Raw genomic sequence first — 25,496 nt, 5'->3', positions numbered from 1 at the left:
GTTACCTATTTGATATGTATTAGTTTATATATATTAATCCCAAACTCCTAATTTATCCTCCACCTTTCCCCTTTTGTAACCATAAGTTTGTTTTCTATGTCTGCGGGTCTATTTTCTGTTTTGTATATAAGTACATTTGTATTATTTTTTTAGGTTCCACATTTAAACGATATCATAGGTATTTGCCTGATGTACTTCACTTAGTATGATAATCTTTATTTCATTCTCTTCAGACGGCTGAGTAGTACTCCATTGTCTATGTTTAGGTACCACATGGCTTCTTTTTTCAAATTTAAGTTTTTTTCATTGTTGGCCGTGCTGGGTCTTCATTGCCGCACGGGCTTTTCTCTGGTTGTGGCAGTTGGGGGCTGCTCTCCAGCTGCGATGTGCTGGCTTCTCCTGCAGGGGCTCCTCTTGCTGTAGAGCATGGGCGCTCTACAGCAGCTGTGGGCTGTGGGCTCCGAGGCTGCACCTCCTGGGCTCTGGAGCACCATCTCAGCAGCTGTGGCAAATAGGCGTCGTTGCTCCATGGTGTGTGAGATCTTCCCGATCAGGGATTGAATCCATGTCTCCTGCATTGCCAGCCAGAGTCTTTACCCCGAGCCACCAGGGAAGCCCCGTACCGCATCTTTCGTATCCATTCCTCTGCTGATGGTTGTTTAGGCTGTTGGCTTCCATGTCTTGGCTATGGTAATTAATGCTGCAATGAACACTGGTGTGTGTGTATCTTTCTGAAGTATTGTTTTCTCTGGATATATGGCCAGGAGTGAGATTGCAGGATCACATGGGAACTCTGTTTTTAACTTTTTAAGAAAGCTCCACACTGTTCTCTGTAGCAGCTGTACCAACTTACATCTCTAATCACTGGAGAAATGTAAATCAAACCACAATGAAGTACCACCTCATACCCATCAGAATGGTCTGCATCAAAAAGTCTACAAATAATAAATACTGAAGAGGGTGGCGAAAAAGGGAACCCTCCTACACTGTTGATGATAAGCTTTTAAAAGTAATAGCAGTTCTAAGCTGAGAAATTGCAAGATTGGAAGTGGGAACAGAGATAGGAGAAATTGGACCAATTCAGAGTTAATTCTCAGTAGGGTAGGAGGTCTGAAATTAAAAGACACTTGCTCCTTGGAAGAAAAGCTATGACCAACCTAGCCAGCATATTAAAAAGCAGGGACATTACTGTACCAACAAGGGTCCATCTAGTCAAAGCTGTGGTTTTTCCAATAGTCACGTATTCCTGGATGTGAGAGTTAGACGATAAAGAAAGCTGAGCGCCGAAGAATTGATGCTTTTGAACTGTGGTGTTGGAGAAGACTCTTGAGAGTCCCTTGGACTGCAAGGAGATCCAACCAGTCCATCCTAAAGGAAATCAGTCCTGGGTGTTCATTGGAAGGACTGATGCTGAAGCTGAAACTCCAGTACTTTGGCCCCCTGATTGTGAAGAACTGACTCATTGGAAAAGACCCTGATGCTGGGAAAGATTGAAGGCAGGAGGAGAAGGGGATGACAGAGGATGAGATGGTTGGATGGCATCATTGACTTGATGGACATGAGTGTGAGCAAGCTCCAGGAGTTGGTGATGGACAGGGAAGCCTGGTGTGCTGCAGTTCATGGGGTGGCAAAGAGTCAGACACGACTGAGCAACTGAACTGAACTGAACTGAGGGTAGGAGGTCTGGTGGCCAAGGTGGTGGCAGGAACTGGTGAGGCTTCAGACGAGCATGTGAAGTGAATGCACAGAGAGGAGAAGGAGGACCAGAGCTCTCCATGGAAATTCCAAACCATTCCCAGTTCTTTTTTTTTTTTTTCTTCTTCTTGTAAAAATTCATATCAAAACATGTCTTGCACTTGTAATAATTTTAGCTGCTACATAAAACACAAATCTCAGATAATATTCCTAGAAAGATATCTTATATGTAAATCTCCACATGAAAAATATATAAATGTAGAACGACATTAAATAATGAATTATTTACAAAGTATGTCATCTTGCAATGCTAAATAAAATTAATCTCTTCCTTTAACATTGTATAAATTTAGAGTTGATTTTATTTCTGAAATTCGCATGTTCTCTGAATGACTACAGGGCTTTGGATTAAAATACACTATAAAAATCTGTAGAGAGAAAGAGTGGATTTTAGTAATTTGACTAAACCTGTCACTGATTTTGACCTTTTTTAACTTCCTGTATTTAAATTGTGAATAAATATTTTGCTACTTCTTCCAAGAACAAATAGAGTTTATTTATCACTGACTCTCATCAAAGAGAAATTTGACTTCCATGATTTAATGCTACTCTAAACAAAGAGAATACTGCCAAAGCCTGTTTTATTTACAGAAATAACTTGTTTCATTTAAGAAGTCATTTTATAAAACTAAAACCAACTGTGAGCTCAGATGAGAAATGTTAGACTGTATTAAGGGAAACCCACACGCTTGCACACACACTGAAAAACCCAGATGAAAGTGCACTGCTCTTATATCATTGACACGTATTTTCTCTCGTCATTCCCATGACTCCAGCTGTTGAGACAAAGCGTTTCTTGGATGTTGAACTGACTGTGGTGGTGGTGGTGTACTTGTGTCCTCCAAGAGGGAGTTCTTTAGGATTATTAGACATTCCAAAATAGTGTGGGAGGAATGTCATCATGAAGCTTCTAGGACAAAGAGCTAATGGGTTATTGAAGATGTGTAACCTAGTCAGAGTGCATCCTCAGGGACACAAGAGAGTAAGAGGGAGAAAAACACATGTTTTTAAAAATGTTGTAAAAATAACCATTGCTCAGATGTTCGGCAGAGCATTACCTTACATAGCTAGCCAACTGTTCTTTGTTATTGTCTATGAACACCCACTACAATGCCTGAGAAACAATGGGAGAGTATCTCCCAGAGTAACCCAGAGGAACTCAAAGCAGACACTAGACAGCTGTTGAGTACGTTTTTTTGTTTACACATTTATTTTTGTACAATTTTTTTTATTGGGCTTTAGTTGTTTTACAATGTTGTATTCGTTTATACTGCATAGCAAGTAAATCAGCTGCACATACACATATACTCCCTCTGTTTTAGATCTCCTTCCTACCCCCGGAATTGAGTGGAGCCCCTTGTCCTACACAGTAGGTGTGCCTTAGTTAGCTATTGCATTTTTATTAGTTATCTCTTTTATACACCAATCCCAATCTCCCAATTCATACCACCACTACCCCCAAATTATGACAAATACCCAACTTTTAGCTTTAAATCTTCTGCATATCCTGTTTTCTATCCCTGTCTTTAGACTGTCCATGCAATGAGAGCAAATGATTAAATATAAATGGAGACCCCCTTATAAAGGGATTTGCTGCTGCTGCTAAGTCGCTTCAGTCGTGTCTGACTCTGTGCGACCCCATAGACGGCAGCCCACCAGGCTCCCCCATCCCTGGGATTCTCCGGGCAAGAACACTGGAGTGGGTTGCCATTTCCTTCTCCAATGCAGGAAAGTGAAAAGTGAAAGTGCAGTCGCTTGGTCGTGTCTGACTCTTCGAGACCCCATGGACTGCAGCGCACCAGGCTCCTCCGTCCATAGGATTTTCCAGGCAGGAGCACTGGAGTGGGTGCCATCGCCTTCTCCCATAAAGGGGTTTACTGCATGTCAATTTCTTATAAATGTACTAATTCAATTCTCCACCTTCTGTTTTATAACTCATGTGACAAAAGTCATGCAACATAATTCATGAGGGATGATTTAGTCTGAACTAATGAAAAATGTAAATTACTAATTGCCAGGAAAAATTCTCAATCCACAGTTATCTAAGCACATCTTGAGGAAACCCCTTCCTTGAGCCCATGTTAACAAATGGGGGCAAGTTCTGTGGGCAACTCAACTCCATCCCATCTTTCATCCGAAGTACTGGCAGGGCACAGACTCTTTCCCTCCCTACTGCCTAACCTTCTCCTTGCCTTACAGAGTGAGCATGCTAACATCATGCAATCCATAAAAACTCAAGAAGATATTTTTATTCTTTGACATGTCATCAGCCTCTCTTGGTGGGGTTTGTTATACCTAAGAAGTTCTATCGAGTCCACCAAGTTCTCTGTTCAAGGGAAATTAAACATAACATCCCAGAGGTCCCACTTATACTATGGTTAAAAGGAACATATGAATCAAGAAAGCCCTGGTTTTTCTAGAGGGGAATTTCTGTGTTCTTTTACACAGGAAGCCTACTTCCAGATCCCTGGCATCCTAAGTTTGGGGACAGCTAGTCATTGGCAGGGCTTCCCTGAGGGATCAAATGGTCTTTGGAAAAGATCCTGATGCTAGAAAAGATTAGGGCAGGAGGAGAAGGGAGTGGCAGAGGATGAGATGGTTGGATGGTATCACCAACTCAATGGGTATGAATTTAAGCAAACTCTGGGAGATAGTGAAGGACAGAGACACCTGACATGCTATAGTCCATGGGGTCACAGAGACGGACACAACTTAACGACAGGGCAACAACAGGTCAGAAGAACCAAGCTCCCTGGGATTCGCTCACCAGAGATGGGGCATGAGTCATAATCTCCACAAATGTGGTTTGCATTTGATGGTGCTGTGTTAACGGGTTTCAAATCCTGATTGATGGGTCGTCTGACAAACACACTGAAATGTGATCTGAACAGTGAGAACTTGTTCTTCTTACCAAACTGACAGACAATGGAGCAATGACATTTGAGATTTACTGTTGGCTTTTATTTCCTGGCACTCCCTCCGGGGATGAGGTGATCTTTGTTTATATGCGTTATGAGGACCATCCTTTCCCAGGGATGTTTAAGAGTGTGTTTGTTTTGGGATAATAATTTCAGTGTTATGAGTTCAGCTAAGCTTACGACATTGTACGGTGCTGTTGCGAGAGCCATATACTTCACGTGATTTTGTTTTTGTTTTAGTCATGGGATAAAGACAGCAAATAAGTTTAGACTGTTTTTTCCACTGATTTTTCAAAACACATGAACAAAGTTAATACCCGGGAAGGCAGAAGGGCAGAACACAGACTATGATGCCAGGAAGAGCTGGTTAAACCCTGAGTCTATCATTTGCCAAATGTGTTATAACAGGCCAGGCACCTACCTTCTCTAAGACTCAACTCCTCACCTATAAAATGGAGACATTATGAGCATGTGTGGCATAAAATTTATCTAGAGAAACAGATGCAGATAAAATAAAATGCCTGGCGTGAATTATACCTCAATAAATGTTATTATAGTAATAATATTTCTATTTATTAAGAAATGATACAGGATGTATACCCCCTTGATAAGTATTGATCCAAGAAAATGTGAAGAGGTTTGCAAAAGAAGGGTCTTCCCTGTTGACTCAGATCGTAAAGAATCCACCTGCAAAGCAAAAGACCTGGGTTTGATCCCTGGGTGGAGAAGATCCTCTGGAGAAGGGAATGGCTACCCACTGCAGTATTCTTGCCTGGGGAAATCCGTGAACAGAAGAGCCTGGCGAGCTATAGTCCATGGGGTCACAAAAAGTCAGGCAGGACTGAGCAACCAACACTTTACAAAAGAAGGACTATAGAAAATGGACCTTTAGCAGAATAAATCTTTTCACCTGAAATAGGAAATGAAAAAAACCACAAATTTGAGCATATCTTTTGAAGAACCTTTAGACCCTTCCAACTGTAAAATCTGTGTAAGAGAATGAAAGCATAGCCTTTTCTACTCATTTTAACAGATAGTCCTTTCCTTTGAAGTTGTGCATTTTGAAGGTCTTTATATCAAGAGATTTGTTGCAATTAGCCAGGGCAATTACTACCCACTTTCCTGGACCTAATAGAGTGCTATGAGAGCATTTTATAACAAATCTCCAGAGTAAATTAAAAACTAAATTAAAAAGATCAGTTCTAATTAGTTATAAGAAATCACAAGCTTCATATGCAATGTTTTAGCAAGAACAAAAATAGATTTGAAAGTACCACTGTGTACGTATTAGAGTTCTAAAAGCCATCTAGATCTCCCACAATGCAGGCAGATTCTTTACTGTCTGAGCCACTGGTGAAGCCCTGTTGAGTATTACACTTCTGAGTAAAAGCTAAAAGCTTACATGTAAAAAATTCATTGCAAAGACATTCAGCTAATATTTCACACAGTTTTATCTTTGCTTAAAGATGTTAAAATGTATATTTCTTTTCTGCAAAGATTCAGTTTTCATAGTAAAATGGTAACGTCTTAGGAGTAACGAACCTTCTGTCTGACCACTCCCCCAGCTCATCCTTTACTGCAACTTCTCATGTGCAGAAGAAAAACATGTTTCCAGTTTGCTTCTGTTAAACTATTGATAAGAGAAATTACTATTGCTCTATTATTTGAGAATTTATTTTGTGTCTTCTCAAAAGGATGGACTCAAGTGGAAAATACACATTTAAACACACAACATTCACATTTTGAGATGTCACTTGCAGCTGAAATCTCTAAAAATAAAAATAAAAAACTCTAAATTTTAACTATACCATAGCATAAATGGTAACTGATCAAGTTTCTATTAAAGAAACTGAGGTACAGAGTTTGAATGAAAGAAGTGAAGGCCAGTTTTCTTTCTTTCTGGAGCTCATAGCTGCTGACTCCTAAAACCTCTTTTTTCATTAGTAACTAAACAATGTAAATTAGAAACTTGCTTCATTCTAAAATTCACTTCTCCTAAGTTAATGGCACAGTACTATAAAATAAGGTAAATATTTATTGCTAATTTTGTGTGTATAGTAATAAAAGAAATAGAAGGCTGAACGTAAGACAAATGTGAGTTGAATGGAAAACAATTGAATATGCATAGTTGACACACTTAAACTTAGTCAAGAGAGTGAAAATGTAGAAAACCACGCCAACTCAGAGGCAGTTGGTGACTACTGTAATAAACTCATGTGTAATTCAATAAAAAGGGTTTTGTTTGTTACCTTTTCTTGCATTTTTTCAGGTCCCAAACAATTATTAGACTATAGATCTTTTATAAAATGAGACCTATAAAGCTGTTACACAAACGTTAACTGCAAAAAGCCTATATTTTAATACATGCTTACATAGTTCATATATGAACATGTGACACAATACATTATATACAAGAAAAGGTAATAGTTGAATTTTATTGTGGTTGCTGTTACCAATTCATGGTAAAAAGTAGTCTAAATATTTGAGAAATTCAGAGTAAATGCATTTCAGTGAGACAAGAACAAACTTAACCATGAAAAGTATGCATGTGCAATATTATATACCTCCTATCAATGTCTTATTCCATAAAAATAGATATGTTAGGCTTCATATGTAAATATTTAGCACAAATACATTCTAATGACTCTACTTTTGTCCTAAGGATTGAACACACATTACATTTATTTAAAGATGTTTATTGAAGCTCAATTGTAGCAAACACATAGTTTTGGGTCAAAATTTCAAGCAATAAATTTCACATATTATACAGAGAATAATCTGTACTTCAAAATTATAAACACGACGTGCAGATAACAAGATAGGCTTTCTTGAAATTTTAAATTAGATTAAATAAGCCTGAAGTATTGGACTAAATGCTGACATATGGAATATAAGATTTCCAAATGTTAATTTAGTTAACTGTCCCGTAGTACAACCATCTATTTTTATGTCTATTTCTGGAAGTAAAATAGGAAATCATAAGATGTATTTCAGCAGGACAAGGAGGCCATCTTGAGGTCATTCTAGAAATGTACATGTCCTTCTTACTGGCAGCACATACACAATTTATGATTTAAAAAAAATACAACCTTTGAGCAAAGTTATTATTTCTAGTATAAAATACTGTCATTTTTCTTCAAAACCAAAATGGCAAAGTTTCTCAGAGCATTTAGATTTACTTGAAGGCATCCTCTAACTCACCCCCCATATCTGTCTGTTTCTGCCTCTTTCTCTTTCACACACACACACACACACACAAAGACTACAAACAAGCTGCTTCTTGCTGGATGATAGAGATGGATAAAACTTAAAATAAGCGTAAGACTGTACAAAAATACTCCAGCAAAACTGTCTTAAATATTTTTCTACAGGTGTAAAACAAAAGTTTCCTGCAAACCCCAGTCCACGCCCTTCATGAATCCACTGTGTATCTATTTTGCCTCTCTAGTTCTAGAAAAGTAGAGACAACTTTGAATCCGGGGTTTGGAGCTGCCCCGCGTCTGTCTTTCCTATGCACTCTGAGTTAAAACGGGACTCGCGGGACCGTTGGCGGCGTGCTCCGGCCCCTCAGCACCTTCTGTGGGTTTGGCGCCTCCGGCCTCTTTGTCTCCTTCGGAAGTCTTCTCCAGGGCCTCCGGGGGGCTTGTGCAGTTAGCATCCGGCTTAGCTTTGTCCACCTCGTTATCAATCTCAACCTTATCTTCTGGATGCTTGCTTTTCTTTACTTGTCCATTCTGGGCAGGATAGGTGCTAGCAATGACGTCATACAGAAATTGGTATTGCTCCTAGCAAAGGGAAGAAGCCAGGGATTACACAAAAGAGGTTTATGTCCTTTTTTTCTTTTTTTTTTGTTAACATCAAATGAAAATGAACAAGACTTAATCATTTACTTGTGGAGGACTCTGGGTAACAGAAAACTACTCCTGTGTGTTTTCATAAAAAGATTGTTTCAAATGACTCACTCTCCTTAGGGTTCTAAAGGACTGACCTTGTAGCCATGCCAAATCGGTGTTCGGTCCCCTCTCAGGCCATAAGGGGGTATCTCGTTCCTAAGCTTTTGCAAAGGAACCCATCTTGGATGCCCATTCTCTTGGTTCATGCCTACATATCACTTGGCATCCGATCCAGAGTCTGCAGGAAGCCAGTCTGAGCCCCTCAGGTTAAATTCAGTGCCCTCATTCGTGTTCTAGTGATCTCTCCATCATTTCACTCATGTGTTCAGTCAATCGTGTCCGACTCTTTGCGACCCCATGGACTGTAGCCCACCAGGCTCGTCGGTCCACAGAACTTTCTAGGCAGGAATGGAGAAGAAATGGGTAGCCATGTCCTTCTCCAGGGGATCTTCCTGACCCAGGGATCAGACCCAGATCTCTGGCATCTCCTGCACTGCAGGCGGACTCCACCACCGCGCCACCTAATGATTTCTCTGGGCTTTCACTTATGGCATTGCTTAGTATGGGTCTGCCTTTTCCTCACACTGAACAGTGAGTATCTTAATGGCAAAAGCACACAGCAGGCACTCAGTACACTTTGAACATCAATATGTGCAAGGTCAAGGTCACGCACAAGCAAGAGCTGCCAGGGTTTGAGTGAGTGGTTAAGTCTGCACTGTGATGAGTGACTGACTCCCAGACCATCATCTGTTGTCACTAGACTTCAGACACAACTTGGGTTGATTAGGACAAGGCTCATTCAACAGCCTCTCTGTACCCATGAAACAGAGCAGGAGCCTTGGTCCTTATCCCCCAACCCTGGTCCTCTGCTCGTCCTTGGTCTGTGGAAAAACCCTAGTCAAAGAAGAAGATTAATCAGAGAAGAGAGAAACAAAAGAGAACAGTCAAAGGAGACGAAATAGCAATAGTTTAGTCATTAAGCGTAGTCAAGGACCTTCAGTTCCTCTTCAAGGGCTGTAAATCATACTCTGAGCCGTATCCTTGAGCTGTCTTATAGACAGTGAAACCCCCACCAGGTGGAGAAGTTAACTACAGGATAACCGGATTGTAGCCATAACAGAAGCTGCCACAATTCTGAGAATTGGCCTCAGAGAAATGGAAGAAACCAACCATGGAACTGAAGACTAACTGCACTTAAAACAATCAAGACGATGCTGGTCAGACCACCGATGACCAATCTGAAGATGACTGTGAGAGCTGACTGTGCTGTCTGCACGTAGTCCCCACCCTTAGTCTATAAAAGCTCTTGCCTGCTGATTGTCAGTGCAGTGGGGGAGTCGGCTTTGGACAGGCGTCCACCTCCCCACTGCTCCAGGTGCCAGCATCCAAGATAAAGCACTTCCCTTCCTACCAGCCCAGCCTCTTTATCACATCTGAGTGGCGAGCCGCCAGACCCCTTTTTCAGTTGCATCCACATCTCTCGGGAAACTGACTTTGCAGGCCCTTTGGACAAAAGGTGAGTCTATCCCACCCCTACACTGAGCTGGCCTTGTGGCCTGTTCAGGTAACAAAATGCAGAGGAAAACACATGCCAGTCCCAAGCCTGGGCCCCAGGGGTCTCACTCTGCAGGAACTCCGCTGCCTTTACGGGAACACGTCTGGACCAGAAGAGACACGTGATCCACGCACCCCTGTTGCCACAGCTAAATGCCAGCCAACTGCCAGCCCAGGGGCACTCAAGGTCCCTTCGGACAAGCCAACTCCCAGTGGACACACCAGCGACAGGAGACACACGAGGGAGCCTGGTCCAGGCTGGCTGAGCCTGGTGTGAGCAGCAGGACTATTCAGCTGACCAAACAGATGACTGAACTATAATAAATGTCGTCTTTCTTCAGCCTCTAAATGCCGGGCGGTCTGTGGCGCAGCAGCGCAGACTGATACAAGATTGGAAGTGGAGGGATGGGGGATTCATGAGCTTTAAGACAAGTGTTCTTCATGAACCACCACCACGCATCGCTGGCAAACTCCCGTTAGGTCTCTTATTTATACTGATAACAATCCAAAGTGAACCATCATGTAAAATGCGATTTTAAAAGAGAAGACTAGAAAAGTAAACAGAAGAGAAGTAACAGAAAGCAGAGGATGAGAGGAGGGGGAGGGGGCGGAAAGAGAGAGAAGTGAAAAGGGGAAAAGACGTTAAAAGCCCTGATGCGGCACACTTACGAAGGTGGGGACCATTCCTGGCCGAGCTTTGCGGAGCGACTTCACAGCTTGAAACACATCTATCACTTCTTCTGTGTCAGCGCTTTCTAAGAGGTTGAACAACGCGCAAAATATTCCTGTTTGCTGAGATCCATCTCTATAAAAGAAAGAAAAGATTAAAAAGAATTCTACAGTTTATGGAGAAAGTGATGTTGGGATAAAAATCAAAAGACAGAGAGAAGAATACATTCTTTGCTTCAGATTTACTGTAATTACTTTATTCCCGTCTCTCAAGAGCAGAACGTTTCTGCTAAATGCACGTTGTATGCAAACTTTCTCAACCTGGGAATATAACAGTCCTTTAGTTTAAAAACTTACACTTTAAAAATATACTTTCTCCTGTTTAGTACTTTACTAATTACCATGCACTTTAATTTATATATAAAGTTGTTAAGACGCATATCATAAAGCCAATTTGACTGAAATTTAGGGACGATAAAGGCATGGCTAGAAACTGATGAATCCGGAAACACTGGACATGATGCCCTGTAAATTACTAAACCACGTACTTTGTCTCCTCTTGCTGCCCCTCTAGTGTTTTTTTTTTTTTCCTCACAAACGTTAACAATTCTGCACCAATAGAAAAAGGATACTAGTGAAGTTACTCACTAAGGAGAGGGCAGCCAAATCACTTATCAAACTGTGAGAGGCATGCTGCATTATAATAAAAATTCTATTTAGAGAATATTATTGGAAGGTTTTTGATGTACATAACCAAGGAATGTACAGTAGGTATTCATCTGTCCCCTAAGACACACGTACAGTTTTAAATACTACACTTTCCTTCTTTAGTTTTCTTTCCATGTAAATTTTACCTTTGAAAACTCAAATAATGCCAAAAAGTAGTATTTGTTTAAGGGCTTGGTTGTAGTGTATGCAATTTTAATAATAATAATGAGGCTTTCTCAAAAAGCCTCATTTCTTTTAAGCACTTCCCTAGTTTTACATTTCTCATCTTACTTTACTATTTTAATTTCTAATTTAGTGTAACATTTTATGTAAATAGTTTATATCATGCATCCTTCTTTCAAACCTCTTATTTAAGGTGGAGACCTATCACAGATGAAACATAAGGGTCTGCATAACATAAATTAAATAAAATCAAGTATTATTATGTATATTATTAAAATCTTTGCCTTTGGGGCTCTGTTTAGGGAGTGAAGTGATGGGTTTCAAATCAAAGTTGCTAAGCATAAGATTTTGGTTAATAAATATGTGTATTGGAGGCAAAACATTCAATCCTCTGGATTCTACTGACAGCTAATAGAGTGGCTCAATGCACTTGTAAAGGCAGAAATAAAATGTAACATCTATCCATCCATCTGTCCAGGCATGCTTCCATTCATTCATTCATTCATTCAGGACAGGTGACATTCTGGGTTCAGCATTAGCACAGCCTCAGGGATTACATACCCCTGATATTAAGGGACTCATAACCTAATATCCCTGCACTAAAATATAGTTATTTCTACTGCATTTCCACAATAGTTGCGCTGCTGGAACACGCGGGAGAGACGTGTTCCACTGCAGTCGTGCATTTTTATCTATTAGGAGAAATCGCCTCTAACAGGAGGTGTGAGCCAAGAGGTCAAGCAGGACACTGGGTTTTAGAACATATCCCGTGAAACCCCACCGACCTGCAGTGGATGAGAAGAGGCACATTCCTGTGATATTTATTCCCTTCGGCAGAATTCTTCTTGGGAAGTTTTTGTTTGAGATTCTGGATCATCAAGACCAGTTCTTTGGGTTCTGCGGGCAGCTCTTCCCCATTCCAGTTATTAAATTGGTACTGGTACACCGTTCGGGGATCTTTCCTCTAAAACCAGGGGAAGGAACATGAATTCAAGGGAGAAACTCAGCCCATTTGATAAGTTGATTGTTGCTTTTCCCTCCCAGTTACTTTCATTTAAATCATTAAAAAAGTTCATCCTGAAAACATATAGAGAATTGCTTCACTGTCACAGAGCAATGCATCTTAACTTTTCAACCAGATCAATTACACCAAAGATGCATACTCCTGAAATTGAGTGTGTACCTTGGAGTGTCTCAGTTCAAATGCACGGACGGTATACGCTGAAGATTTGTTGGTGTCCTTCATGTGAACTTCCACATCTCCGTAGGCTTGCTTTCCTTCCTCCCAGTACTGAGCACAGGCTTCCTAGATGAGAAAGAACGTGGTTCAGCATTAGCTGCCCAAGGGTTCTGTTCGCCTGTCAACGCGCTCAGAGAACCACCGCTCTCATCTCGACTTTGACTCTGTCCTCTTTCTCTCTCTTCTTCACTCTGCTCTGTTAAATGTGAAATGACTAACTGTGTTGTCAAACTGAGTCCTCTTCATAAAAATCTAAAACCTATTGGAAGTATTCTGGACATCCATCCAACAGATACATGGTGCTGCCTCATGCAAGGAACCCAGGGAGAGCCAAGATGCCCAGCACACCATGGGCACAGATCTGCCACGCCAGGCTAGGTCTCAGCTTTGCTTTTCCCACCTTTCCATGCCTCACCACCACCTTTTCAAAAAGGATGGACTGGGCTGATGTCATCACCCCTCCAAGAACTTAGGTCTCCCTCCAGGGGTCCGGGGGAAAGAGACCGCACCTTTAGAAGCTTCATCTCTATCTTGTCTGTGTCAGCTGGCTATCTGAGGAAACGGTCAAACTGACGAACACATGGATCACAGAAGTACTTGCTCCTTCCTCAAATGATTTCCACTGACTACAGATCCACAGTTGCTGACCACGTTAGGCATTCCTGTCTGAAGTCCTGTTCCATTCCCTGGCTTCCCCAATTTAGGTGAAGGAAAAGATTACTAGAATCCCAGGCCTTAAAAAAAAAAAAAAAAAAAAAACCCATAAAATAGCTAGTGGGGAGCTGCTGTATAGCACAGGGAGCTCAGCTCGGTGCCCTGTGATGACCGACACGGTGGACAGCAGGTGGGCATGGAGGCTCAGGAAGAGGATATGTGTGTCCTTACAGCTGATGCATGCCGCAGAGCAGAAGCAAATGCAACATTGTAAAGCAATTCTCCTCCAGCTAAAGTTTTTGAAAAGAAACAAATGGAAAATGAAAAAAAAAACCATAAAAATAAAGGGAAAAAAACCCCTATTTTCTATGCATGAGGGTAGGGGAAAAGGGAAAAGAGAGAGAGAAAAAGAATACATATAGGATAACTTCATACTGGTGAGAACATTCATTAAATAAGCTTTAACATATGTCAGATACAGTGTTAGGTGGTAAAGACTAAGATGTACTGCCAGGAAAATCTTGATAACTTGTGGTATTAAGAAAAGGCTCACATATATGTAACAGGCATTAGGCAGAAGATCAAATTAGGTCCGAGGTTCACCTCCAACCATAGAATTTTATGACAGTAACTCTTACATGGATATAAAGAAGACGGGATTTAGATATGGTTTTCAGGAGTTTTGTCTCTCTAGAAGAATAGGATCAAAATAGGAAGAGAGGGCACATCTAGATGCGTGGGATGTCAGAAAATTAAAGCTCACTGTGGAGAGCACAGGCACTGTGTTAAGAGTCCGTCAGTAACTCTACTTGTCCAGAGTGGAAAGTGTAGAAAATGTAAAAGCTGAGGATATGGCAAGATACATTGGGCCTGATTACTGATGGTCTTAAATGTCAGAACAAAGAGGTGGGTTTCTATCCTGCAAAAAAAAAGAATAAAGATGTGGCTGTTGTGTGCGTGTGTGGTAAAAGTCACATAATATAAAACGTAGTATCCTAACCACATCTAACTGCACAGTTCAACTTGTTGGGCGGCTCTCACCATCATCCATCTCCCCATCATCCAACTCCCCAACTTTTCACTTTCCTAAACTGAAACTCTGTCCCCATGGAACACTAAGTCTCCACTCCCCTCCCCACCTCCTACACCCAGCCCAGCCCCTGGCACCGACTAGCTTGCTTTCTGACTCTAGGATGTGACTATCTGAGGTGCATTGTACAAGCAACATCAAGCAGTGTCTGTCTGTACCTACCGCATCCTTCCCTGGTGACTCTGACAGTAAAGAATCCGCCTGCAATGCGGGAGACCCGGGTTTGATCCCTGGGTCGAGAAGATCCCCTGGAGAAGGGAATGGCCACCCACTCCAGTATTCTTGCCTGGGAGATCAATGGACAGGAGACTAGCGGGCCAAAGTCCAAGGGGTTGCAAAGAGTCGGACACTCTCACTGCATACTGGAATGCATGTTTAAGTTTGACCCAATGCACGTCCTGCACAAACTGCACCTTCTTTTTCCCCCTGTGCTATACAGCAGGGTCTCAGCGCCCCCCGCTCACACGGCCCGCTGTGTTTAGCAGAGGGAGGCTGGGGGTTGCTGTGCATTATTAGACAATCGATCTGTGAACAGTGGGCAGAGCTGGCGGGGGCTGCGGGAGGCAAACAGGAGGAATGGTCAGAACCCAGGTGAAAACTCTGGAGGCCAGCGCTTGGATGGAAAATGGGGAGAATGAACAAATGGAACCGTGTGACGGTGGATCAAAGGGACTGCGATACACAGATCCATCCAGTACGTGATCCAGGAAGGGAGGATTGGATTTTATGACAGAAACACCTGAAAGAAGAGATTCTCAAATGCACAAACCTTGTCTCCACTCTTCAGTTCCGTCAGCATAACGATCACCCTGACTTTTCTTTGGAAGACCATCTGCCAGAAGTCACCAATGGTCTCCTTCAGCGGTCCCTGAGCCGCAATCATCACTTCAGGTTTCCAGTAACTCTTTCAACAAAGAAAAAATTGAGACCCGGTTACTGCTGCTGGTGATGGAATAGTGGATTCTTAAAACAACCATCTGGAGAGACGGTCACTTAATTTGATGTTAGTGCTGTTACATAAAAATATTAAGACTCTTAGGACCCATTCTGTGATGAACCATAATGGAAAAGAACATAGTAAAGAAAGTGTGTGTATATATATATATGTATGTATGTATGCTTGAATCACTTTGCTGTACAGCAGAAATTAACACAACATTGTAAAGCAACTATACTTCAGTTTTTTAAAACAGTGGCAAACAGATTCTTAGGTCCAAAAAACAATGTGATGTCTCTATAGAAGATATTAGTTAATGATAATACTTGGCTACTAATGTAAAATCAAGTTTAGAAGATATTATTTTAGAAAACTAACAAATTTTTCCCTCCAAAAATACCATTTTTTCCTTTGAAAAGCTTAATGTGATTATTTTCTAAAAAAGCATAAGCATTTCAAAATTGTCTTCATCATGTCTCTAATTTATGTTTATATATTCTTCTGCTAGGAACCCCTGGTAGCTCAGCTGGTAAAGAATCTGCTGGCCTGCAGTGCAGGAGACTCCAAATCGATTCCTGGGTTGGGAAGATCCCCCGGAGAAGGGATAGGTTACCCACTCCAGGATTCTTGAGCTTCCTGGTAGCTCAGAATTAGCCTACAATGCAGGAACCTACGTTCAATCTCTGGGTCAGGGAAGATCCCCTGGAGGAGGGCACAGCAACCCACTCCAGTGTTCTTGCCTGGGGAATCCCCATGGACAGAGGAACCTGGCGGGCTACAATCCATGGAGTTGCAAAGAGACAGACACAACTGAGCAACTTAGCTCAGACAGCATTCTTCTGCTATCTTATAACTAATATTCTATGAATATGTATTTTAAGAAAATTGGGAAAAAAATAAACTCAGTGAATATGCAAGTATTTACTGAATTACGTAAAGTTCCTTGCTTGAATTCTCAGTATACTAAAAAAAAAAATGGTATGTGACACAGACTCACTTAAATATTCAGAAAATCTGAATGAAAAGTTTTTAACTATACAAATAAGCAAACTTGGATCTGCTTGCAATATGGGTATCTGAGTATATGTAAACATTTTCAAGCATTTGTTTTTGCTGAATTTCATTATTTTTAAAATTATATTATAGTCATATTTGCCATAAATTGTAACTAATAGTATTGTTTTGTATCAACAATTAATGTCTAAGTATTGTAATAAGTTAAGATATAGTATTAAAAATGGAAACTTTCACATCAGTGAATACATAGATATGGTCAAGCTCATCCTTCTTTTATAAAATCACTTAGTGCATGGCCATAAGAACATACGCATATTTTTTAGAGGTGGACCTCGGGTTTGGGAATGGTGAGGACTTACCATGACAAAGGAGGCATTGATGTATCTGCTTATCTCCTCCAAGTCGCTGTCATCATCAGAGGACTCATCTGAGTCTTGCTCACTCTCCTTGCTCGTTTCCAGCTCATGTTTCAGTGCCACTCTGTTAAAGTCATCTGTGCAAAATAAAAATAAAATTTAAATTTGATTTAAAAAATAAATAAATCTTTGCTTGACTGTCATGTGGAAACTAGAAAGTCATTTAGAAGTGACAGATTGCATTAGGTATACTTATTGATCTACATGGAATGAGATGCTGTTCCATTCTCATTGATTAACAAATTATTTTTTAAACTCTAATAGAAAAGCAATCGATCCCAAGAAAGTTCCAGGAAAAAACATAGGACATAACTCTATGTCATAATGTTCCATATGATTATTCAATATTTGATACATCTACTTTAGTTTTCCATGAAATAGCATCAATCTGATGGATAAAAGTTTTAAAAATACATCTGTAAGTTAATAAAATACATACCTTAGGTAAAACCTAATTTTTCAATTATATCTTATTAACAGTAAATTAGCAATCTTAATTAAATGAGTATCTCAAATAAATAATTATTTTATCGAGGAAAGTATTTAGTCCGTAATTTCTAGCTGTTACTCAATTTCTTAAATTTAGAATAACCTCATCAAAGGATCTGATTAGTTATATCACCATCAATTCCATATTTTAAACTACATTCATAAGGACCACTTCAGAAATTAACTAGGTCAACCCTGCATTATTCCAATTTATAAGGTTGTCTATCTTGGGCTATATTTTCTCCATATTAGTTTTAGTGTATGAATATTTATTTAGCAACTGAATAAAATTATAGTTGTACAGGTACGGTGCTATCAATATACTTAAATAGAAAAGATGCATGTTTTGTCCTATTAAACGTGATGATCAAGAGTTTATAGTATATTTCCTGCCTACTTTTAACCTCCCTGAGGTAAGGATAGGATAAACAGAAAACATAAAGGGAACAAAAAGATGTAATTTTGCTACTTGGCAACTACCCTGGAGTAAATAACTGCAATAAACCAAAGATGAGAGAAAACCTGTAAAGAGAACCTGGCCTTTCCCCAGCGTAAAAGGTTACGTCTTTCTGAAAACTCATTTCTGAACTAATTGATAAAAAGAAAACACTGAATACCGTCCGTCCTCCAAATTCCATTGTGAATGTCTGGGGTTCAATTTGTTGCATTTGCTACAACTAAAATTTAAATAACCTATAATTATTCTCTGCTGTCAAGCAAATTTTGAAAAGTTGCTTCCCAAAGGCTTGTGTCTATGTCTCACATTAAACAAATTCAAAGAACTTCACTATGATACAAAAGATTAAAATAAACTGCATACATGGAATGATTTTAGAATTCCTGTTTTTACTCTTATTTTCTTCTTGGTTCCCAATATGCTGTGTCCTCCAGCTCCTATAAGAAGGAAGTCTCTGAAAGAAAGAAATAGAAAGGAAACACCTTTTAAAATGTAATGACTGGTTTAGTTTATTACTGCAGCATAAAATGTTCTCTAAAGAAAAGAATTTCATTAAGTTTTGTGAAATTTGCATACATTCCTGAAGGTCCCAATTTTTAAGTTTGTCCCTGATCTTTTTTTTTAAACTATTCAGGTCTTAAGTACTTTGACGTGGTGAATTTGAACATATACAATTATATAACAGAATATGTTTCCCAGTGAAGAGGTGCTAGATAGTAAAAAAGTATGGTTTGATCTTTTATAAGTTAAAAGCACTGTACAGATATTGGCCATTCTCCATATGGCAAAAACAATGTTAAATTATTTTAAATGACCCAAAGTCAATTCTCCTCCAGGATAAAGCGTGCACAGATGACTCGGCTCATGCTTTGCATAATCAACATTTCATTTCTTTAAGCACTCCAGACTCTTCCCCTCTCCCTCCTGGTAGCTAATCAGTTGGCAAAAACTGTCATATGTCCGGGTGAAGCTCTCAAATCCTTCTGCGTTTCTCTCCTCCTGCTCAGGACAATCACTTTCATTTCTCACTTGAAAACATCAACAGTCTCTTTGCTGGCCTCTTTACCTTCAATCTCACTTGCTCTAATCCTAGAACACAACACGGCACGTTCCTCTCAGGTTTCTGGCAGCTTCCCGTCCTTGTCAGGAAGGACCCAACATCTATCTGCACCACTCAGGAAGCCTCTCGGGAGGCGGCCCCGACCGTCTCTGCAGCCTCACCTCCTGCAGGGCCCTCTGCACTGCAGCCAAACCAACTCCTCCACCTGCAGATGGGGCCACGCTGTCCTTTAATTCTCAGGAGACTCACAGGTGTGTTTTCTGCCTGGACTACCCATGTCCTTTTGGTCACTCTGCTAACTTCTACTTGCCCTTTAGATAGCTGTTCAAAGGTCAGTTTCCACCGGAAGATCGCCCTGCCTGCAGCCTTTTCTTCCTAATAAATAACTTAAACAAATATCTTTCAAGTGGATGAACAGCCTAAACTGAGGGAGCTCAACATGCACAGTTGAGTACCATTATACACACAGTTACACACACTCAGTTATACAGTTATACACACTCAGTGGAAAAGCCCCTGATGCTGGGAAAGACTGAGGGCAGGAGATGAGTACCATTATACACACAGATAAACACACTCAGTGGGAAAGACCCTGATGCTGGGAAAGACTGAGGGCAGGAGATGAGTACCATTATACACACAGATATACACGCTCATTGGAAAAGACCCTGATGCTGGGAAAGACTGAAGGCAGAAGGAGAAGGGGACGACAGAGGATGAGATGGTTGGATGGCATCACCGACTAATGGACATGAGTTTGGGCAAGCTATGAGAGTTGGTAAAGGTCAGAGAAGCCTGGTGTGCTGCAGTCCACAGAGGTACAAAGAGCTGGACATGACTGAGAGACTGGACAACATCGATACAGATACGTGTGTGCACGTGCATATACGCATGTATAAATATTATGAACACGTTTAGAAAAACTATGGTGTCTTCTTTCAAAGTCAATACAGCACTTTGTTCCAAACCACACTCATGTCTTCACCTCCTATAATTTTCCTCCAGTCTTCAGCCATCCACAGTCTCCTCTCCACTTTTGTAGGTAGGTTTCATTCCAAAGATTGCATCACTTTAGAAGTTAAGATTTCCACCATACCTGCTATGGAAAGTTGCCTCCATCGTTCCCAGCCATTTATTCTAGCACCTCCAATTCAGTAATCTGCAATCCTATCAAAACCTTTAACATACTGCTTTTATGACTTTCTCATTGTACCGCATGTCTTCCTGTGGCTCATACGCTCTTTATTGACCACCCTAAATTATTCACCTGCAAGCACCCTCAGCCCCTTCACCTCCCAACTTTCGATTGGTCACTTTAAAATATCCTAGATGTGGTTAACCCAAGTGCACACAGCCTCTAACCTCAACGTTACTGCAGGAAACAAAAACAAAAAACCAACTGGCTGACTCTCTTGGAAAATCCATGACCATAAATTTCTAAAGATCCAACAGTAATTTCTGGCCACCCCACCCCCTTCACCTGGGAGACTGCTTTCCTTCTGTGATAGAACTATTTCAAATCATTTTCTCTTTCTTGAGCATGAACTCTTCTTTGCCACTCACCTCTGCCCCACCCCCAAACTCTCAACCAAGGATCTGACTTCATATGCTCTTAAGAAAGACGAGGCAATTAGACAGGAACTGCCTCAATGTCCCATCACTAATCCACCAGCCAGCCTCCATCTCTATCCTCATTTTCTGTCTCCCGTTCTGCTTAGCTGGAATAATTTCACCGTTTCTATCAGAGCTGTAGTTACCACCTGTGTGGATCACACTCACTAGCCACTTCCACATACAAATCACTTTGACTCTTGTGCTTAGAAGCACAGGCTCAATCATATTTGCTCAAAGAATCTACCCTTTCTTTTAGTGACTTTACATATGAATTTTTATTTCAAACAGTGTCTGTGTATATGGAGTATAGCAGAGTTGGTGAATTAAATGCAGTGGAAAGAGCGAGAATAAGAAAACACCCCTTATTGAAGACCAAGCTGGTAGTCTGCTGGTTTTTCCATCGTAGTACAGTCTTCAGGTTGGATCATGTTTCTTGGTGACTATCCCAAGTCCTACCCCAGTCCCACTCTGATCCAAAACATTAAATGACTCTGCATCTGATTAAAAGCACGTTCCTGGTCTTGTTGTGATAACATCTGAATTGACCAGTTTGGTAGTTCACACAAAGATTCGATAAACTGAAAATTACAAGTGAAAGAGAAAGGTAACAAAACCTTTGTGACGGCTGAACAACCTGGAGACAGCTACACCGACTCTCTGAAATCACAGTGAGCCACATCCCAGGGTAGTTTTAGAGTAATTGCCTAATAAATAGGTTAGGACACACGTATTTATCCTTCAGTTTCTGTCTACCGGCTCCAGCCGGTTCCCGTTCCTAAGTCGTCATAAACTCCTATAATTATTTCCTTTACAAACCAAAACCAGATGCAGTTGTTAAAAGTGAGATGTTACGCTGCCTTTGGCGGGCCAATTTTGTGGCTCTATACTATTATTTTGACACTTTATTTTACACCAGGTTAACGAGGAATGGTTAACATGTTGGCCACAGAGTCAGATTTCTAGATTTAAACAAGTTTCCTACATAATAGTTTTGTGCTTTCAGGCATTTCTCTTAAACTCTCCGTGTCTTAGTTCCCTCATCGGTGCTCCATTTTATGGCAAAGCCCAAATACAAGAGCTAGCCCATGTGCACAGGACAGCCTGGGAAGCAGACAGAGGCTCTGGTGGCTGCTGTTACCTGGAACTCAGCCTCCAGTGGGGAGGGCTCACTGGGCGGGTCTCTTTTCTTCATGTTAGACAGGTACGGGTGTAGCTCAGACAGGCTCACTTCTGTCTCCCCAAACTGATTGTACTCCACCAAGGCCTGGTGAATCAAGATGTACTGTGCCTGCCATTTCAAGGAAGGACAGAGACAGTTAATTTATCATTTACAGTCCTATGAATCACATTTAAATAAAGTACACATCCCCCACATTTGGTTCATCTGGAGACAACGGATGGAGGAGAACGCTGGTATCTGCCACATTTAAATAATCTGGAAGTTGGCACTCATACTTCTCTGGGAAATGAGTAAACTCCATCTCGGATTATTTTGCCAGGAAAAATAAAATAGCTTCACAAATAGATTAGGCATCTTATAGCTTCTATTTTATTCCTAGCAGTTAAAAAACACTATCTGTTACTTCCTCCCGGGACTAATGTTGAGTTAGTAAGTTAAATTACTAAGATATAAAACTATAAAGTTCCACACTGTATCTGAGAGGGTAAAAAAGCAAGTTGATGTTCCATAGAACACATTTTTAAAAAGTTTTCTAGCACTTTTTAAAATAGAGATTATACAAAAGAATCTGCCTGATTTGTGGGAGACCCAGGTTCAATCCCTAGGTTGGGTAGATCCTGCAGAGAAGGGAATGGCTACCCACTCTAGTATTCTTGCGGCTTCCCTGGTGGCTTAGACGGTAAAGAATCTGTCTGCAATGCAGGAGACCCAGGTTCAATCACTGAGTTAGGAAGATCCCCTGGAGAAAGGAATGGCAACCCACTCCAGTATTCTTGCCCAGAGAATCCCATGGACAGCGGAGCCTGACAGGCTACAGTCCATGGGGTCACAAAGAGCTGGACACGACTGAGCAACTAACACACATACTAGAAAGCATAAAATACCAAACCCAGATTTAACTATTCTTAAACTTTTATCATATTTGAATTTACTGTTTTTAAACAAATGACATATTTCAAGATTCTTTAACACCACCTCTAGTTTGACTGTATCCTTCCATTCTATGTTATTTTTCCACAGGAAATAGTTCCTTTTTTTCTGGTGGACGATCCATGTTAAGACCCCTACGATAACACGTATGTATTTATAAACACCGTATTCCTGTGTCCTTTCTTAACAGCTGCATACATTGTGCTGTACATGTTTCATCTGGGGACTGTATCTGCTCACTGCTCTCACCTGAGCACCTGCCCACACTGAGAGCTACAGACCGGTTAACCTGCCAACTGCAGCGGAACACGGTGCCCAGAGTCCACCCACCCACGTTCTGCTGGCCTATTTCCGTGCTGCTATGCATTCAAAGGTTTCCGTTTTTTGTTATCCCAGCAATGTCGGATCCAGTGAGCACTCGTGAATGTGTGTGTAGTCATGCAGATTTGGAGATGCTTCTCTCGGGTACATACAGTGCATGGGATTTCTGGGTCAAGTGCAGACAGTCTCATAACAATGTTTATCGATTACAATTACTGACTATGTCTATGTTCCGGGGATTTGTGTAAGTGCTTTACTTGGATGCCCTTTTGTGTCTTACCTCTAAGGTAAATACTCTTTTCCTCTCCATTTGGATGACTTCACTCAAGCACAAGAACTTTAAAAACTGGTAGAAGAGTGCATGGTATTGAGAATAACTACCACCATTTGAAACTTCTAAATCTAGTTCCAAAAACTAGACTCTTAACCGCTGTACTGTACTATTAGGTCTTCCTAGTTTTAATTTTATGAAATGCTGACAAACTTGGTTTTGGCATTTTTAATTGTTTCCCAACCTCGTATGTGTAAATGGTATTTCATTATTTTTTTAACATATACTTTATAGTCATCCTTATTCCACAAGTGCTCTCAGCCACCAATGCAAAATGCGTCTAACTGTGACCGGTGCTTTAGTTTTCAGGAAACGGAAAGAAGCTGTTTGAGATTGAGAACAATTTGGATTTCCTTTAAGGTTACTACTCCCGCCATGAAAAAAGGTTTAAGCCGGGAGCTGAAAGTGAGGACTGTGCCCGGAACATACCTCCACCTGCACCATCAGGCACCTCTGTCGCCGGAGCTTGACGACGTAGCCGTAGACGTCCACCTTGTTCTCCGCCTCCAGGCCTTCCAGCATGGCGTCGATGCCGATGTAGGTGCCTGTGCGCCCAACGCCAGCACTGGCAAAGCACACGAAGGCAGGATGATGCACAGAAAGGCCCAGAGCGCCGCCCACCTCCCTGCCCACCCCACCCCCAGGCTGATCCAGAGCCCCCCTTAGAGTGTCCTGAGCCACAGGGCAAATTCCCCGCCTATCTATTTGGCATATGGTAATGTAAGTTTCCACGTTACTCTTTCCTTATATCTCTCCCTCTCCTCCCCCTCCCCATGTCCATGAGTCTATTCTCTCTGTATGTTTCTCCACTGTTGCCCTGTAAATAAATCCTCAGTACCACTTTTCTAGATTCCATATATATATGTGTTAGAATACGGTATTTGTGTTGAGGTTTGACAGAAAACAGCAAAATTCTGTAAATCAATCATCCTTCAATAAAAAAATGAATTAAAAAAAAAACCACAAAGCCCAGAAGGGTTAAGCAGGGGAAACACTGCAACTTTCTTCTCACAGACTTTCTGGAAGCAACAGGTGCTGAAGGGGAGGGTGGCCCCGACAGCCGCACGGGCGCGGGTGTGAAAGCCCGGGTGCTGCCGGGGGCGGTCTTCACGCACCTGCAATGCACCACGATGGGGCCGCTGAAGAAGTTGCTGAAAGCGTTTACCCTCCTGCGCAGCTTGAGCAGCAGGTGAGGGTCTTCGGGGACCCCGTGGTCCGGCCAGCTGGTGAACTGAATGTGAGTTACTGCTCTTCCACTTGCCTTTTCTTTTCTCTAGTCAGGAGATAATATGTCTTTTAGTTGATACATATTTTTTAAACTATGGAAAGTAAATAGGTGGAAGGGAGGGCCACCACAAAACACTTCTCATGCAAGGTTTTTTTTTTTTTTTTTCATTCATGATTGCATTTTCCTCTCCAATGAATAACTAGGAATTGAGACATCATGCAGGGATGGCATGCACTAACCGGTAAGCAATACTTACCAGGAAGGTAAGTAACGTATGACCAGTGTGGCTGAAACTGCTAGGAACTTTCATGCTGCCAAGCCAGAAACAAACAGGAAAAACACAAGAACACTACACAAAACCGGGGGCTGGTGGATGGGACTGAAAAGAAATAAAGTAAAAGCTACTCTCACAATGGTTTGAAATACTTCTTCTTGGGTAGGCAGACAGGACTATCATCATAGGAAGAAAGTCTGATTAATTATTTGACTAATGCTGCATTTCTCATATTAGAAATGTCAGTTCAGACAGTAGAGAGAGAAGTGGGGAAAGTCAGCTCCAGATTACAGCTCGTGTTCGTCCCCATTTCAAGGCAAGCATTAGAAGACACATAATTCATAATGTCTAACCAAGTATGAAGAGGAACTACCAGCTTGGTGGGTGGTCATTTTCAGATCAGAAGTAACCGAGCTAATGAAGGGTAAGGTCAGACTAATCAACGTAACCAGATTGGCGTTGGCCTCTACACATCACCCCAGTCTATGACTGGTCCTGCCTGGCTCCAGTGTATCGTATATTCAGCCATGAACCACTGGTTTCACAGCCCTCCAAGGTCATAGTTGTTAGCTGTTCAG

The 25,496-nt window shown here is 41.2% G+C and overlaps 1 protein-coding gene across 5 annotated transcripts in view; it reads right to left on the bottom strand.

Moving 5' to 3' along the window:
- Nucleotides 1-7,348: 7,348 nt before the first annotated feature.
- PTPRC (protein tyrosine phosphatase, receptor type C) overlaps nucleotides 7,349-25,496 on the bottom strand; it is a 129,234-nt gene continuing 111,086 nt past the window's right edge. For all 5 annotated transcript variants that reach the window (XM_027565793.1, XM_027565794.1, XM_027565795.1 and 2 more), the window contains 10 exons: nucleotides 24,532-24,689; nucleotides 23,846-23,981; nucleotides 21,793-21,942; nucleotides 18,344-18,434; nucleotides 16,978-17,111; nucleotides 15,434-15,568; nucleotides 12,864-12,986; nucleotides 12,466-12,644; nucleotides 10,790-10,925; nucleotides 7,349-8,458 (listed from right to left, as the gene is read on the bottom strand). In XM_027565793.1, coding sequence (XP_027421594.1) covers nucleotides 8,183-8,458; nucleotides 10,790-10,925; nucleotides 12,466-12,644; nucleotides 12,864-12,986; nucleotides 15,434-15,568; nucleotides 16,978-17,111; nucleotides 18,344-18,434; nucleotides 21,793-21,942; nucleotides 23,846-23,981; nucleotides 24,532-24,689 — 1,518 coding nt within the window. In that variant the 3' untranslated portion in view covers nucleotides 7,349-8,182. The remainder of the gene's footprint in view (nucleotides 8,459-10,789; nucleotides 10,926-12,465; nucleotides 12,645-12,863; nucleotides 12,987-15,433; nucleotides 15,569-16,977; nucleotides 17,112-18,343; nucleotides 18,435-21,792; nucleotides 21,943-23,845; nucleotides 23,982-24,531; nucleotides 24,690-25,496) is intronic.

The sequence above is a fragment of the Bos indicus x Bos taurus genome, chromosome 16 (genome assembly GCF_003369695.1).
Source record: "Bos indicus x Bos taurus breed Angus x Brahman F1 hybrid chromosome 16, Bos_hybrid_MaternalHap_v2.0, whole genome shotgun sequence".
In the NCBI taxonomy this organism is placed as follows: domain Eukaryota; kingdom Metazoa; phylum Chordata; class Mammalia; order Artiodactyla; family Bovidae; genus Bos; species Bos indicus x Bos taurus.
This window is presented reverse-complemented; position numbering and strand designations above follow the sequence as displayed.